The sequence below is a fragment of the Achroia grisella genome, unplaced genomic scaffold, assembly GCF_030625045.1.
Source record: "Achroia grisella isolate CSIRO2021 unplaced genomic scaffold, CSIRO_AGI_Agris_v1 utg976, whole genome shotgun sequence".
Classification (NCBI taxonomy): Eukaryota; Metazoa; Arthropoda; class Insecta; order Lepidoptera; family Pyralidae; genus Achroia; species Achroia grisella.
This window is the reverse complement of record NW_026713078.1, coordinates 1,042,021-1,058,874: the sequence shown is the minus strand read 5'-3', so window position 1 is coordinate 1,058,874 and position 16,854 is coordinate 1,042,021. Positions and strand designations below refer to the sequence as shown.

Below are 16,854 nucleotides of genomic sequence, written 5' to 3'. Positions count from 1 at the left end.
TCATAACATCTACCTGCATGTCAAATTTCAGCCCGAACCGTCTAGTGGTTTGGGCTGTGCGTTGATAGATCACTATGTCAATCACCTTTGAGTTATATATATTTAGATTAAACTTATATGTAAGTTGGTTATTTAAACAAAAATTATACAGTTAGACAGGTCAGAGCCAAATACAAAGTACAGAATAGGATGAATATAATTAGTAGATACCGTTACATTATAATACATAAGAATAATCTTTATATACATACATACATACATATAACAATGTGTTTCTGTGTACCAGCTAAAAATATTGTCATGACTTTCCTTAGTGGGTACTTACTACATATATATATGTAACAAGTATGTAAAAAAAAATACTTATATATATAACCTTTACCTTTTAGACTTAAGTTCAAAAAAACCGGATATAGAATAATACAAATGGAAGGAGTACCCTGACCTAATACATATAGTGCTTAAGTAATTAGAGATAAGTATAGTTCTGTAATTGCATTGTGTTATACCTACCAAACCAAGTACTGACTATGAGTCAAATCAACTTTTAGTTGAATCTCTTTCTTTATAGTGATAGAGACAGATCTTCGTACAGAATATATAGAGATAGATTGGTACAGAATTTTGCCTCTAGGTTTATTTTTCACACCGTACTTTGTTCTCATAATTGCATAAATTCTAAAGCAAAATCCGGATAAATTAAATCCTTATGAACATGATCAAACGTATATTTTATATATTATAAGGAATAATCTGACTCTGACAACTCATCATTAATTAGACAGCTGAACTTAAAGAACGAACATTAACAAGAGAACAAGGCTGGCTAGTATATTCAATACATCTATTGTAGAACATAATCAAAGCAAACACTTGTATAAGCGAGTCACAGACTCGGTCATCCTCTTTCCTTTAAACAATTAATTTAATATTAACTCCCATCCCTACGGAAACTTCAAGATATTCTCTGATACTCAACCATATACTTTATGGAAGATTTATTCAGAATCCCATACTTTTAGACCCATTAGGGGTGCAAGAAGGTTTATTAAGATTTTGCAAAAAGTTTACTCAAAATGTTATGTTTCTAGTGCCAAAAGTTTAAGCTGTTAGTTATGTACAGATCGACAATAAACAGGCTAATGCCACCAGCTTACAATACGCTAGCACTAAGACAATTTTCTATGTCAAGGCAGGTTGTTAACTCATTTACCAACTTACTCAACCAGCACCGTGACATTAGGCGCCAACAATAGACTGTAACGTAGTAGGATTGCGTTTATTTTGCCAATCATGGAATATTGATCAATTTAACATTAGTCTGATAATGTCTTTCTTGTTGTGGTTTTGGCATTTTACGTGTAATATTTTTTGTCAGATAGATGCTGGTAGATCTTTTTATAGATAGTGGTAACTATTTATAATCTATACATATTAATAAAACTGCAGTGTCTATTTCTAATATTGAAATAACCGTTTTTTATTACATGCATTTTAATATAAATACGGTACATAGACCAACATAACATTTTTTACAATTTTTACATTTAGTAGTTCGTGCACTGGATTTTCATTTAACATTACACATATATATATATATATATATATATATATATATGCATAAAATTTTAATACAATGGCTTTAAAAAAAAGAAATTCCTTTGATTTTCCTGACAGATTTTCTCAATTGAATCTATATACTAAAAACAAAATACTAATAAACATATTGACGTTGATAAGCGGCTAAGTTGTCCTACATAAATAAATGATTTTTGTATTTGAATTATAGTACATAAAACGTGAATGAAGCTATTTAATACAGAACGGGAGAAAAATTAAAACCTGTTTACTAATGTTGCATCATTAAGCTAAGATAGAATTACTGGTAGTAGATAGTCAGAAATTACAAGATTATCACTTTCCTATTAGCATACGGAACCTGCGATGCGTGAAGTACGTTCACACTTGACCGACTACCTGTTTTCGTAATAACCTGGCGTTTTCCCGATCTGTGGACGTAAGGCAATAGGCCAAGGAAATAGTTTGGAATAGGTTTTGTATTAGATTATGTGAGATTTATAATAAAAAAATAAATAAGAGTAATAAATAGTCTTGGAACATTAACACAGCGCCATCTAGTCCCAAGCTAAGCAGAGCTTGTGTTATGGGTACTAGACAACTGATATAAATATTTAGATTTTTTTTTGTAAATACATACATAATATATATAGAAAATACCCAGACCAATACAAACAACCATACTAATGAATACAAATATTTACACCGAGCGAGGAATCGAACCCGCAACCATCGGAAGTAAAGCGGTGTGGTAAACCGCTAGACCACCGACGCCGTCTATTTAATAATTAATTAATAATAACTCTACCAATCACACAACAGTATCTCAAACTAAGCCACTGAAATAAAAAAAAAAACACATTTTTTATATCATCTTTATCTGATCTTCCTTATCCCATTTATTAGTGGTCGGCGTAATATGTCTTTCTCTTCTATTCATCCCTGTTCGCAGTCATCTCGATATTTACTCGCTTTCTTACCATATCTTCTTTCACACAGTTTGTCCATCTCTTTTTCGGCCTTCCTCTATCCTTATAACCACATTTATATGTTCCTTACACACCTTGTAAGTGTTAGACTCGATTAAGCAGTAAAACTACTTATTAAGAGGCATGATATCTGTTTTTTTTTGTAGAATAACCACGTATGAGTATAACATATAACCACGTATAACGTGATGTCAGTATGTATATAATCCTTATGAAATTTAAAAAAATAGGCCAAAAGGATGTCGCCACAAAGGAAGCGGCAGATATTACTATAAAACTTTACCACTTACCATGGAGTAGGTCATAAGCTATTCTAGTCTATAAAAAACAAAAACAAAATTCTTAAAGCGATAAATGATTTTATACTATTCGTGTTGATGTTACTTTTTTTAATCGTTTGGGAAAGTAAGTCATAAGAGTCGTCCCCCTATTAAAGAAGGTGTTGATTTTACTAACTTTTTTTTTTCGGACTACTCTAATGCTGTTGGCCGCAGCTGGCCTTTACAGCTTCACCGGACATTAGGCGGCGAGTGCAGATGGCACTCCAAACCCGCGGAAGGACTTATGGAGCGGCTGAAGGCCAACTCCGAAGACTTTAGTCTGAGGGCAAGAGAGGCCGTCGTACGATTGAATTGGACGGGGGATCGATCGGTGGGGATTTTACCTACTAATATTTTTTTTTGTTTCATGTTGGTAGCACTTAATGTCGGGATGGTGGGGAGACTACAGCATCGCGTGCCAACCGGTGGACTACAGTGAAAATGATCAAGCGAGAAGAGTAAGTACATTCATTTATTTACTTTTTCAGATTTAGAAAACAAAATGGGCGATTTAAAGATGTAAGAGAGCACGCAAACTGAACCTAGAATATACCGCTAGTTGCAGGATAATCGTTACATAGTATAAAACAAAGTCGCTGTCGCTGTCTGTCCGTCCCTATGTATGCTTAAATTTTTAAAACCGCAACGGATTAGAAAGCGTTTTTTTAAATCGATCGAGACTGATTCAAGAGGAAGATTATATACTGACGGTCTGGACTGGTCTGTTCGGGTTCTGAACACTGATTAAATTTTTTGTTCTTTGCGATGGCATATGCTGGTGGTCACTCTATTCTCCCAAATTTGAATTTTAATGACTGTATTATTGCAAACATGTACAACATTTATTTGAAAAGAATACGAGCTGAGTTTCATGTCAGTTCTTTTCATGTTGAAAGTATTCCGAACTGACGGTAGATTTGCCATATCATAAGAGTCTGTAATAGACCTACATGAATAAAGATATTTTGAATTTGAATTTGAATTTATATATAATACATAACATACACCTGTGCGTGTCGGGGCGAGTAGGTAGTAATATATAATTAATGCTTATAATAAATTGGCACTAGAATCTTCAATAATGCTACGGTATTTTGAAAGGCTAGTCAGTCAAGACTGAAGATAATGTTTTGATGTAAGCCGATTCGCGTGATGAAATAAACGGTACGAATTAAGTATTTATATTTAATTTGACAGCCTCAATTGCCTCTGCTTTACTTTCGATGGCCGCTGGTTCGATTCCTCGCACGGTGCACACATTTGTATTCATGAGTATGCCTGTTTGTATCGGTCTGGGTGTTTTCTATGTATATTTTGTATGTATTTACAAAAAAAAATATTAAGTATTTATATCAATTATGTAGTACCCATAAAACAAGCTCTACATAGCTTGGGACTAGATGGCGCTGTTTGAATTCTGCGCATCTCTGTCCTGAGGTTATTATATTATTATTATTATTATTATATTAGTAAAATTATTTGTTATTTTTTTCTAATCTATTTTTTAATTGGGCACACTTTCACAATCCACTGTCACACCATCGTTCCTTCATCATTCATCACTATCAAAATAATATACGCTTCAAGTTTACTACAGGAAGGAAGTAGATATTTGCATAACGTGTTTAGGGTCCCTTGCCTCAAAAAACTTTCACAAGATCACTTTGTCTTCGCACTGAGAAGTTCGAACATTAAAAATAAGTTGCTCTATTCTACTGTATTTTTAAATATCGAATTAATTCGATCCAAAACAGATTAATAATAACTGTAATATAGTGCTGTAATCTTCGGAGAAAACTTCGAGATCTGTAGTTTAGACTCCAAACTCTTAACTTATGCATATTGTATTGTAAGAATGTGTGTAGAGAAAATTACAACCATTTATACTGGGTTAATTGTAAACGCAGTAGAAGGGCATTGATAGTATTTTTAAATCTAAAAAACTTTCACAAAGCATTAATATGGACATATAAAAATATTTAAAAAAATTTACAAACTTTGTAATCACTCCATCAATTTTATATGAAAAATACAAAGTTTCTTTTGAGATTTTCACTTTGTTTATTAGTGAAAGTGATTTGATTTGATTCATATTCTATCTTGCTGCTAGCTTATACTCGACTGACTCTATAAACGTTCCCAAACTGAAGAAAGACCAAAAATGTATATTTTAAACCCTCAAATGTATATTTAAGTTACTTATTCATAATATACAAAACCTAATATCACAATAGCAGCTATTTAGAGAGTTATCAAGAGATGTCTTTTGACAAAACCGATTCACAGTTTTTTTTTAGTACAGAACCCTCGTTAGGCAAATACTATTCGCACTTAGCAAAGTTTTTGTTATTTAGCGACACAAACCATTCGAAACCCAAGTTGTAGTCACTCTTGACCACATTTTTTATATTATACAAGATATAGGCGATATAGAAAGTAACGCTTTGCACAGTCCGCCGTGTGAGATGACCATAGATTAGAAGCGAGTTAAGCTCAGATGTTACGTCAGCATTTTCTAATGGCATACAATTATGAACTTTCGTAGCCACTTTTTCACATTCTGATACACAACAACGAGTTTTGTTTTGACAAATTGTTTTTTTGTATTTGACAGATTTTTTAAAGAGGTTACTTTAAGTTTTGTGTGCGTGTTAAACGCGATATTTATTTACAAAATACTTTCGCTAAACAAGTGCAAATATACTTTTTGCAATCTATGACATATAAATGGGTATAATTATTAATACAAACCTTACAAAAGTTAAAAATAAAATTTAATACTTACGTTTTGACTTCGGAGAGCTACCTATATTTAAAAATGGTCTCTATCATAAAAGTATTAAGAAATTAGAGGTTAGATTATTTGTGAATCTTGTTGTATGTATAGGTTTCATATACTACACAATGTTTTTACTAACTGTGGACTATTAAATAACCTCAGTATAGATGCATTATATCTACTGCTGACTAAAATGATGCTGATTGTAATACTAAAATTCGGATTCGGAGGAAGAGAATTGCTAGTAATGTGGACCAATGACTCCAATGTTTCATGTCAAGTTGACCTCTACACGGTTCCCCATTTAAACCATCATGATTTATTTGTGAATTTAGCATGTTGGGTTAACCTGATCGCATGCTCATCGTATCATACTCTACTCATGCACTGCTAGTTACCGTTAGCGCAGTCGAGTTCTCCCTACCATATTTTTTTATTCTTTATTGCACTTTAAAAGAGTGTACAAGAGGCGAGCTTAATGCCATATGGCATTCTCTACCAGCAAACCTTTGGGTAGAACTAAAAAACGTTGTAGGGCAGTAATGGCGAAAATTTGTGATATTAATACTGTAATGAATAATTAGCTAAACAAAATCTGTGGATCATATTCAGGAATTAAAAAACAAAATTCCTGTTTTATATATCAGATGCGGCAGCGACATATTTATATTATTTAATTAGTTAATATTGTCTCACAGAGACATTTGGTCGTAGGCAAATAAATAGCGATATATAGCCGTTCAGACCCACTCGTACTCTATGACCCAGTGCGTCGGTCAAGTTCACTCAATGGCACCGGCTTCATGGCATACTTAAACGACTTTCGAACGTTTGTCTATGTTACTTCGGAAATATAAAAGAGAAATCAATAGCTATTGTCGTTATACAACGTCATATAAAGGTGCGGCGACTTCCGTCTTTCTATTTTCTCAAAAAAACTATTACCATAATTTTGACATTTTTTAATGTTACTATTATTATGTTTTCATTTTCTTATATATGCAATTTAATATTCGATACCTAATGTTTCAACCTACATGTATAGATTACTAGAATATATTATGTGAAAATAAATAATCTTCTACATAATGAAATTTGTATTACAACAAGCTGATATCTGAACAATATAGATATTTTAAAGCCTATATTTTAAGTTAGATCTCTACTAATACCTTACCTACATACATTTCAAACGGTATTTTTTAGAATATATTAAGTGTAAAGTTATAGTAATATAACTTTACTATATTGCTAGAGGTCTAACTTAAAATATAGGCTCAATTTACCTCAAGACAATATATCACATCGTGGACAGTAAGGATAGGTTGCAAACTAATATCATACCATTAAGTTTAATATTTTGTTTATTATATGCGTATATTATATTATTATTTGTTATGGAAATAAATAATTTTTAATGTACATAGGTATTATGGGAGTACTGGGAGGAAAAGAGACTGTGGAAAGTGCCCGCTAGTTTTTGTGCATGATAAGTATGTGGGACTGTGTGTAGGACGCTGGGGTCGGTGCAGCCAACGATGGTAGTAATTAAAGGTGAAATATGAAAGAGTATGTATGAAAGTAAGAGGCAAGAGCAATGAAAATGGAATAATAACAAAACCATAGTAACCAAATATTCATATAAAAATATTTAAAAATAAGGAATGTCGCGCCAGCCAGCGGCCCGAATGTATGGAGTCCTGTATAATAAGGATAAAACCTAACACCTTCTTCCCAAATGTTACTTTTATACATTTATACTAAATTTCATTATAATTGGATGGACTCTGTAAACAAACGAACAAACAACATATTTTATTAGGGGGGAAAGGGGATTGGTAGTATTGTGGACTGATGATCTTATTGCTAGCAATGTACCACGTCAGATTGACCTCCACGCGGTTCCCCCTGGAAACCATCGTGATAAATTATTGGTGAATTTGTCACAATGCGCCAACTGACCTGACCACATGCTCATCTTATCATCCTCCACTGGTGCCCCGCCAGCGTAAACCGTTAGCGCAGGCGGGAGCACCATTTCATTATCATCCGTAAAAAAAAACAATGGATATATTTTATTAAATAACCGTCATAGTATTAAATCTCAATTACAAATAATATTTATCTTGATCAGTTATCATCTGAATGCAGTTATAAAAACCGGCACAAAGAGAACGCCGTCAAAGCCTCATTATAACTTATTGTCTATAGACACAATTACAAATGTCACATAGTAATTGTTATTTTCATATGAAATTGCACCTAATTACAAAGAGTTTAGTCATGAATTATAATCGCCTTTTGTGTTGTGTATCACGAATTGAAGCTTCATTACTTACCGAGGTAGATTTAGTGAAAACTTTCTTTTGGTCTACGTGTACCTGATATATTTCAGCTGCCAAAATCATGCTATTTCCGATGTTTTTCGGTTCAAAAAAGGATTGAGTTATGAGTTTTTATAAACATTTACCTCCTTGGACAGTTAACATAAGTTAGTCAAATTTTAAGGTAGTTTAACCTTTTTGGATACATCGTACATTCCTCCTAATCTCCAGTCTAATCCATTATCAGATTGTTTGGAATGGCGTCGAAATATCGGAAACTTTCTTATTGTAAATATTTCAATTACATAACTAATAAAAATATGGACTGGTAGTAGAGTTAGCCGGTGTTATGTAGATTATGGTAACTGATATATAATATTAATATCCCTGTATAATTCACACAACGTCATCTAATCCCAAAATAAGCGGAACGTGTTATATATATATATATATCGACAACTGATATAAATACTTAAATTATTTTTTGTAAACACATACATAATTTACTTAAAAATATCGCACATTTAATACAATACTACGTTAACACGTATATTACACTTTAAATTATACATTAAAATTAAAACTTTAGGGTCTATTTTCCAAAATCTATAATTAGGGAAACAGTATAATTATTGGCCCCTTTACAGTTATTAGCCAATTCAATTTGACTGCCAAAAAACTAGCAATATCCTATAGAAATAGTATATTTAAAAGCTGATTAATGGTAACAATGTTATTCTATGTCTATTAAGAAACAACTATAATTTTCCAGTGAATGCAATATTAAGGGTGGCATATAGTAACCAAATGTATTTACACAATAATGGCTTAATTACGCAAACACTTGTCATATTAGGCACATTTCAAATCGTTTGAAAGTATTTAATACACAGACCATAACTGGCCCACCCCACTTAATACTAATCTCGCCCAACACACGGCTACAAAAAGAGAATGCCGATTTGAAAGCAGTACCTAAAGGTCGATTTGTAACCAAAATTTTACTCATGAGAGCAAGCAACTTTCAAATGTAGATAGCTACTACCGCCCCAAATAATTACATGGCGCTCGCGACTATAGGTGGACATCGTGACACTTGTCCGAATAACATAACTGATAACTGAGTAATTATTATTAACTAGCTACTCACCCCAGCTTCGCACGGGTGTACATGTATTATATATGTAAACCTTCCTCTAAAATCAGTCTATCTATTAAAAAATCTGCTTCGAAATCCGTAGTTTTAAAGATTTAAGCATACATAGTAACAACAACTAAGTAACAAGCTCATGTACATAATGATCCATACAATAACATTACAATACATATACATTTCAATTTCTTTTAGTAACACACTTTGAAAAAACATTTAAATCCATACTGTTTTAAATTAATAACTTACTAGTCAACTATATTCAGGCCTAGGCAGAAATCCAGAATGTATTTTTTTATTATGTATTATAATAATATTATTAACAATGATTAATACATATAATTAATAAATAAACAATTATATTGTGTTATAATAGCTCATTTTTGATTCTCTATTTTTTTCTAAAGAGAGAATAATTTACAGGTTTTTTTTTTATATAAATATATAACCAGGTCGAGTATGAATCCTCGTATTAAATCAAAACCAGTTGAAGTGACTCATTTTCCTTTTAATTTATTACTTAATTAAAATTTAATTTATTTATTACATAATTAATAGTTAATTTAGTTTCGCAACAGATTATAGAAGTGTATTAATTAAGTTTTTATAATTAACATGTTAATAAAATAATGTTAACTACATAACTTCTGAAATTGTGTACATTATAAAACATACTAAACTAAAACTAACCATTTACTAAACTAAACCATTCACCAATGTATTCCAAATTACAAAATGAAGTTTATCTCTATATCGTGATTCGTCTATGGTCTAAAGTTAGACCTGCGATGCCCCTAGTTTAACAGTGGTCTAAATGTAAAATTTATAATACGATTTTTGAATCTCCATTTTAAAAAATTCTATTGTTAGTTGTAGTTTTTTGGAAAATATTTTAACTAAATTAAAAATATATTAACTAAAAATATTTAAAGCAAATTTTACGACAAAAATAAAAAGATATAAAAGACGTTAATTGTTATTTTTTATTTCAACAACTCATTTATTATTTAGAAATAGTCATCATAGTCAATCTATCCAATAAAAATATCTCAACGCCGTTCCTTTTGAGAGGTCTCCGATATCCTGTGACCTCTCCCAACAGTCAAAAATGTAATTTAAAACACCAGCGTGATTTTCAGCCTAATAGTATATTAATAAATATTATATATTAATGAAATAGTTATAATGAAGATATAGATAAATAGTTTTAAATAAATTTATTTTTAGTTTATTAAATTTCAAAAATACATTTATTGAACTAATATTATTTTTGATCTTTTCAGTTTTCTTCAGTATTTTTTAAATTGAACGTAATTGTACGGTGTACAGACAACATTGTCAGTGAACTGATTTCTATAATTAATAATAAACAATTATATTATGTTATAATAGATCTTTTTCTCTAACTTTTTTTCTAAAAGAGACTAATTTACAGGTTTATTAGATAAGATATAACCAGGTCGAGTATGAATCCTCGTATTAAATCAAAACCAGTTGAAGTGACTCATTTTCCTTTTAATTTATTACTTAATTAAAATTTAATTTATTTATTACATAATTAATAGTTAATTTAGTTTCGCAACAGATTATAGTGTATTAATTAAGTTTTAACAGATTTTTTGTAATAATTATAAAACATAATGAGTTAATTCTCTATAAAGACAAGACATAAAAACCATAAATATTATATCGATGTATTGAGATATTTATGGCTTTATTTAATTTGTTTTTAATACCACAAGTGGTAAAGCATAGCCCGTTACGAGGTTACCGTAATATACGTACATATTACCAGTTGTTATTGAATTTCTAATATATATTATATTAATATATAATATAATATTATAATATAATATAATAAAATATTATGCCACAATGTTACTAACCATACTCCTCAGAAGTGGCATGACCGATTTTTATGAATTTTTTATACACATTCAGTAGGTCTGAGAATTGGCTATTATCTATTTTTCATACCCCTGTGATAAGGTAACATATTTTTGTTTTTTTTGAGATTTTTTTTTTTTATTTTAACATGAATTGGCATTAAAACAACCCTAAATTTTCACCCTTCTACCACCACCACTATTTACCCCTGTACTTACATTTATATGGCAAAACAACATTTGCCGGGACAGCTAGTAATATAATATAATAAATTAATATATTAAACAAAATTCATGATAAATAAATGAATAAAAATGCTCAACACACAGCTTACTTAATGATCACTTTCGCGCTTCACACCAATGTCATGAAGACGAGACGAACTTGGACTTGGCAACCTGTCTCCGAGTAAAAGTGAAAGCTTCCGAAGTTCATGACGCGCTCGTGCTGCGCACTGCGCTGTTATTTATATCGATTCTCGACTCAAGATTATTATTGGCAGTCGATTTTAATCACAGCTGATTAATATTGTCTGTACTAATATAATATTATATAGAGGTAAAGTTAAAAGAAACCTCACAGGTTGTAGAGAGTAGTCTCTTATCTACTGAATCGCATTTTAATTCTTTCTTTATGTTTTTTTATGCAGACAAGTATACGATCTATTTTATGGTAAACGGTTATTGTAGCCTTAAACACCAGGGGTGTGACATCCTTTAAGAAACTTTAATATAACCTTATTGAAAAGTGTTACTTAGCCCATTTTTTTAGGAATGCTACAGGCCATATAACAACACGCTATGACCAATAGGAGCCAAACTGCAATGAAAAATGATGAAAAACCACTGAAAATGTAACGCAGACATAGTTGCGCGTATCAGATAGTATCTTATAGATAATATTTGCTCTTAATTTGTAATATATAGTGTTTTCTCTTAATATATTACTAGATGTGCCCGCGATTTCAACCACATGAAATTTATAGCCTATATGTTATTCTGATCTATAAGCTATATTACTATAAAGTTTCATCAAAATCCGTGCAGTAGTTTTTGCGTGAAAGAGTAACAAACATCCATCCATATTCACAAACTTTCGAGTTTATAATATTAATAAGATATACTCTAGATATATCTTTAATTTATAAATATTGTATCGTTGGTTTTGTTGATTTTGAGCCTTTTAACATATACATACATATTTTACTTATATAATTCACTATCTTTATTTACACTGCCGATTAAACGTCCACAATGCTCTCTTTTAGATCCACAGAAAAACCGATGATATCAGTGGTACTTGTGGTTCAAAATAAATGTAAAAAAACGATCTGCGCGGTCCCAAAATGCCAGCTTATTACATATACTTTCTAATGCTGTAAAAGAATGATATTATTATAATATTTCCTTGTATTTTTAAAACAATTTCTTGCTTGAGATACAGGTTTACGATTCAAGTACATTGGGATGTGTGTCGATGGTTAATCGAAGTGAAAGTGAATGTTTTACAGTTGAACTTTTGTATCTTCGCATGTCAAATATTATTAATAACTAACTGTTCCCGCGACTTCGTCCGCGTGGAATTTAACTTCATTTTTCTAAAATAAAAGTATCCTAACTCCTTATTACATTAGCTATCTGCAAAAAAAATCCCGTCAAAATCGGTCCAGCCATTTCAGAAATTAGCCGGAACAAACAGACAGACAGACAAAAATTATAAAAAATGTTAGTTATATATGTACCGTATATACTTTCATATGCATGTAGTAAAGAAAAGTTATTTCAATATTACAACCAGACACTCCAATTTTATTTATATGTATAGATAAAAGGGACTTCAAAATAATTGCGTACGTTCAAAGTCATTGTAACGTTAGGTTATAATCGTAGTGCCCAAAATGTAAACTCCCACTTTTAGCGAAATGTCTCTAGTTAGATTTGACTAAGAAGAAAATTGCCTAAAATTATATTTTACATTTTATTTGATCGGAAAAAATGGAGGCTTCTTATAAGAAATACTAAATAGTATACTACTTTCGACAGCATTTTGTATACATATCTATCAAATTTCAGCAAATTTCGTTTGAATATGTCGAGTATTCCACTGTTTTATGATTGTTTATAATTGTATGATATATATGTATATATAAGGTAATAAATAATACTAACATAGTAAATATCTCCTTTGTATAAAACTACAGTTAGTTTACAGTTAGTTACTGACCCGCACAACTTCGGCTGCGTCACATTTTCTCCGTGTTTGCTACGTTTTTTATTACATCTCCGCTTGCGTTGTTCGTAGTTTGATATTATAGCCTATATATAAAAATAATATATGCCTTTTTCGATAAAAAGGTTATCCAAAGAATTGTCATAAACAGATCAATAGTACTAGAGATTACTGCGAATATTAAAACTCACCTAAATTTAGTTTTAACCTTAGTTTTCAAGAAAGCGCCATCTAGTCCCAAACTAAGCAGAGTCTGTGTTATTAGTACTAGACAACTAATAGACATTTTTAGATTTTATTTTTGTAAACATATCCATTTCAGTATTAGTAGTATAAAGTATATAATTTAAACAACATACTTATCTCATTACCTTTAATTTTATGTATATTTGGTATTTTTTTTTATTTAGGGATTTGGGTTAAAGAGACCTTTAGCACTGCGACCTTCATAGATCTATTATATCCATTCGCCCTTTTTTAGAGGTCGCTGCCTGGTCCGGTCAAGTACAAGAATTGATATAGCAAAAAAATGAGAAAATTCTCTTTAAATATGTATTTATTTATGTAATATTATGTATTAGATATGATTGTGGACTCGTTGACAATCACAGTTTTTTTTTTAAATCGTAAACATTTACATTACCAAATATTTTTCTTTCTTTCTTTCTTTCTTTCTTTCTTTCTTTCTTTCTTATTATTTTAAATGGTAAACATTTTTTTATTATGCCCTGCCCACATAAATCTCTGTTTGCCCAATGTCTGACTGGGAGAAAATACCTCATGGCGTTAAGTCCGGCATATGCATCTATAGTTATATATTTGTGCATTAAAGATTTAATAAATAAATAAATAAAAATAATTTGCAGATGCTGCATCTATGCTGGGTGTACTACTTCTCGAAGCTCTCAGAGTTCGCCGACACCGTCTTCTTCGTGCTGAGGAAAAAGAAGAGTCAGATCACGTGGCTGCACCTGTACCACCACTCGCTGACGCCATTCGAGGCGTGGCTACTTGTCAAATTCATTGCTGGTAAGTGGTACAACAATTAATAGCGGTATATTGACAAAGTGTTATTGGAAAGGGTGTAATTATTTTCAACGAATGATGGTAATTTAGTATACGGTAGGCTTTATTGTAAGCAGTTACAATAGCCTATAGGATATTTAAAAGTAAATTACAATACCAACTATCTCAGGTTCGAATACATTGATAGATTGATGTTTTGTATTTAAGATAAGGAAGTTTTCACACAACGCCATCTAGTTGCAAAGTAAGCTGAACTTATCTTTACAATTCACAAAAAAAAAAACATTCAAACAAATATTTCAGTGAGAATACGAAATATAGAAACATAACTTTGTTTTTAGAAAAGGCAGCGCAATGTCAACCTCGTTGATCTATCGGTTTAGCACACCACGCATAGCATGGTCGCGGCTTCGAATCTTCGATATTATCTATGTGTCTCAGTCGATGTTAATAAAGATTTTATATATCTATTTATGTATCTATCCATCGAAAGAAAGCTTCGTAGTGAATAGTTCATGTCTAGCTACTAGGCAACTGTTGCCACTTACCTTCAGATGGCCAAAAAAAATCTCTCTTAATAGATATAATGAAATATTAATCCATAATATTGTTCTAGGTGGTCACGGAACCTTCTCGAACATAGTGAACAACCTTGTACACATCATCATGTACAGTTATTACATGGTGGCAGCCATGGGACCTCAGTACCAGAAGTACCTGTGGTGGAAGAAGCACCTTACAACCCTTCAGCTAGTAAGTATAAATCTATTATATATACAATATCTCGTAACTCTATTCACCATCATACTACCATTCCCTAATCTTCCAGCAATAGTATTTCTGAACCGATATAATATTGAAACCATCAAGATTTATTTGTTATTTCTGCTTATTACTTCTTAAAAGGCCGGCAAATTTCCTGCTGTAGTGAGTGCTCATAGGCGGCAGTAATTACTTACTATCAGGTGAGCTGCAAACTCGTTTGTAGCGTATGCTATAAAAAAATATATAACAAATGGGAAACTTAGGTTATTTGTTACTTATATATTTTTACTACCTACATATGTAAACGTTATTTTGTCCCCGACCACGTATATCAGATTAATAGATTTACTCACAGCAGTCTCTATTAATTATTTATATAGCTTAAAAAAAATTACAAATCTTTATCAGAAGAAACCTTAAATAGGTATTTAAATACATCATAACTTGGGATTACGATAATAAAAATAAATGTAGTTTAATCTATCTGGTTTAATAGATTTATTCACATCATCATATATTAATATCCACTAAATATATAAGTTACACATTAATTACAAACTTTTGTTCGATTCAATACATAATTAAGAATTATGTATTTATACAATAATTCCCCGACAAATATACCAATTTTTTTTTTTTAATTCACATAGTAATTTCATATGACGCTTAAAAATGCCGATTATATATTTCTTTGAAAAAAACACACAAGTCTATCTCTATGTGCAAATAAAAACCTATCTTCTATCTATCTAGTTGTGCTAGTAATTTCATATGAGACCTAAAAATGGCGACTACTTGGAAGAATAAAAAAAATTATCTACCTACTATTTATATAATTCCGGCTACTAATATACGTATATTATAACTATACATAAGTATAAGATACAGAAGTAGAAGTTCTTTATGTATAGATATATAATCTATACACAGAGATCTAGCACTTTCATATGAAACCTAAAAATGGCGTCTACATGTTACATAGGAAAAACAAGCACCTTAACCATATCTCGTCAATTATAAACATCAGCTTGTAACATTCTGTAACCACTCACTTCCGTGGCACAAGTGTCGTTTTGCAAAAACATCAGCCAATAAGATTAGTGTGAACCGCACCTTAAATTCCTGAACGGGAGTCGTTGCGCAAACCGTAGGATATGCGAACTTTAGGTCCGGCGACTGCATTTATACGGACGCCGTTCCGATGTTCAAGCACGTCTAACTTTTTGCAGAGCACTCCAAATCAAATCAAATCAAATTAAATAAAAAATACCCCTAGTCTTTCAGGTGTCGATAGGCTACGGTAACCGTTTACCATCAAATGGTCCATATGATCCCCACCATCGTTGTAAAAAAAACTAACATGAATGTAACACGCATTCATGTTAGTGACTTTTACTATCAAATCAAAATCATTTATTTATGTAAGACATTTTAGACATTTATGAACATAAACGGACGTCAATGTCCAGAAAAATACGCAAATTTTTAAAAGTCTTTCTAGGTAGAACATCTATAAAGGTAGTAAAATTAATTGCGAACAAAACCCAAATTAAACAGCTAGTAATAAATAACAAAATTCAGCCATTTCATCTCTGACTATAGTGATTGACAACGTTTATATATTAATACTGACTACTGATTATGACCTATTTTCCGTCCATTATAGTAGTGACTACTGATTATAATCTATTTTCCTTCCATTATATTAGAATTCGAACATTATATTGGTTTCCGTTGCAAAGCTAGCTATTGGTTATTATAACTATAATAACTTTGTAACTAATATTAATAACTTTGTGATCTT

The 16,854-nt window shown here is 31.2% G+C and overlaps 1 protein-coding gene across 1 annotated transcript in view; it reads left to right on the top strand.

The window, feature by feature from the left end:
* The window catches only part of LOC131854331 (elongation of very long chain fatty acids protein 7-like), a 35,323-nt gene that overhangs the window by 12,656 nt on the left and 5,813 nt on the right, over nucleotides 1–16,854 (top strand). Inside the window, exons 3-5 of the mRNA XM_059205439.1 lie at nucleotides 3,265–3,345; nucleotides 14,126–14,288; nucleotides 14,902–15,038. Coding sequence (XP_059061422.1) covers nucleotides 3,265–3,345; nucleotides 14,126–14,288; nucleotides 14,902–15,038 — 381 coding nt within the window. The remainder of the gene's footprint in view (nucleotides 1–3,264; nucleotides 3,346–14,125; nucleotides 14,289–14,901; nucleotides 15,039–16,854) is intronic.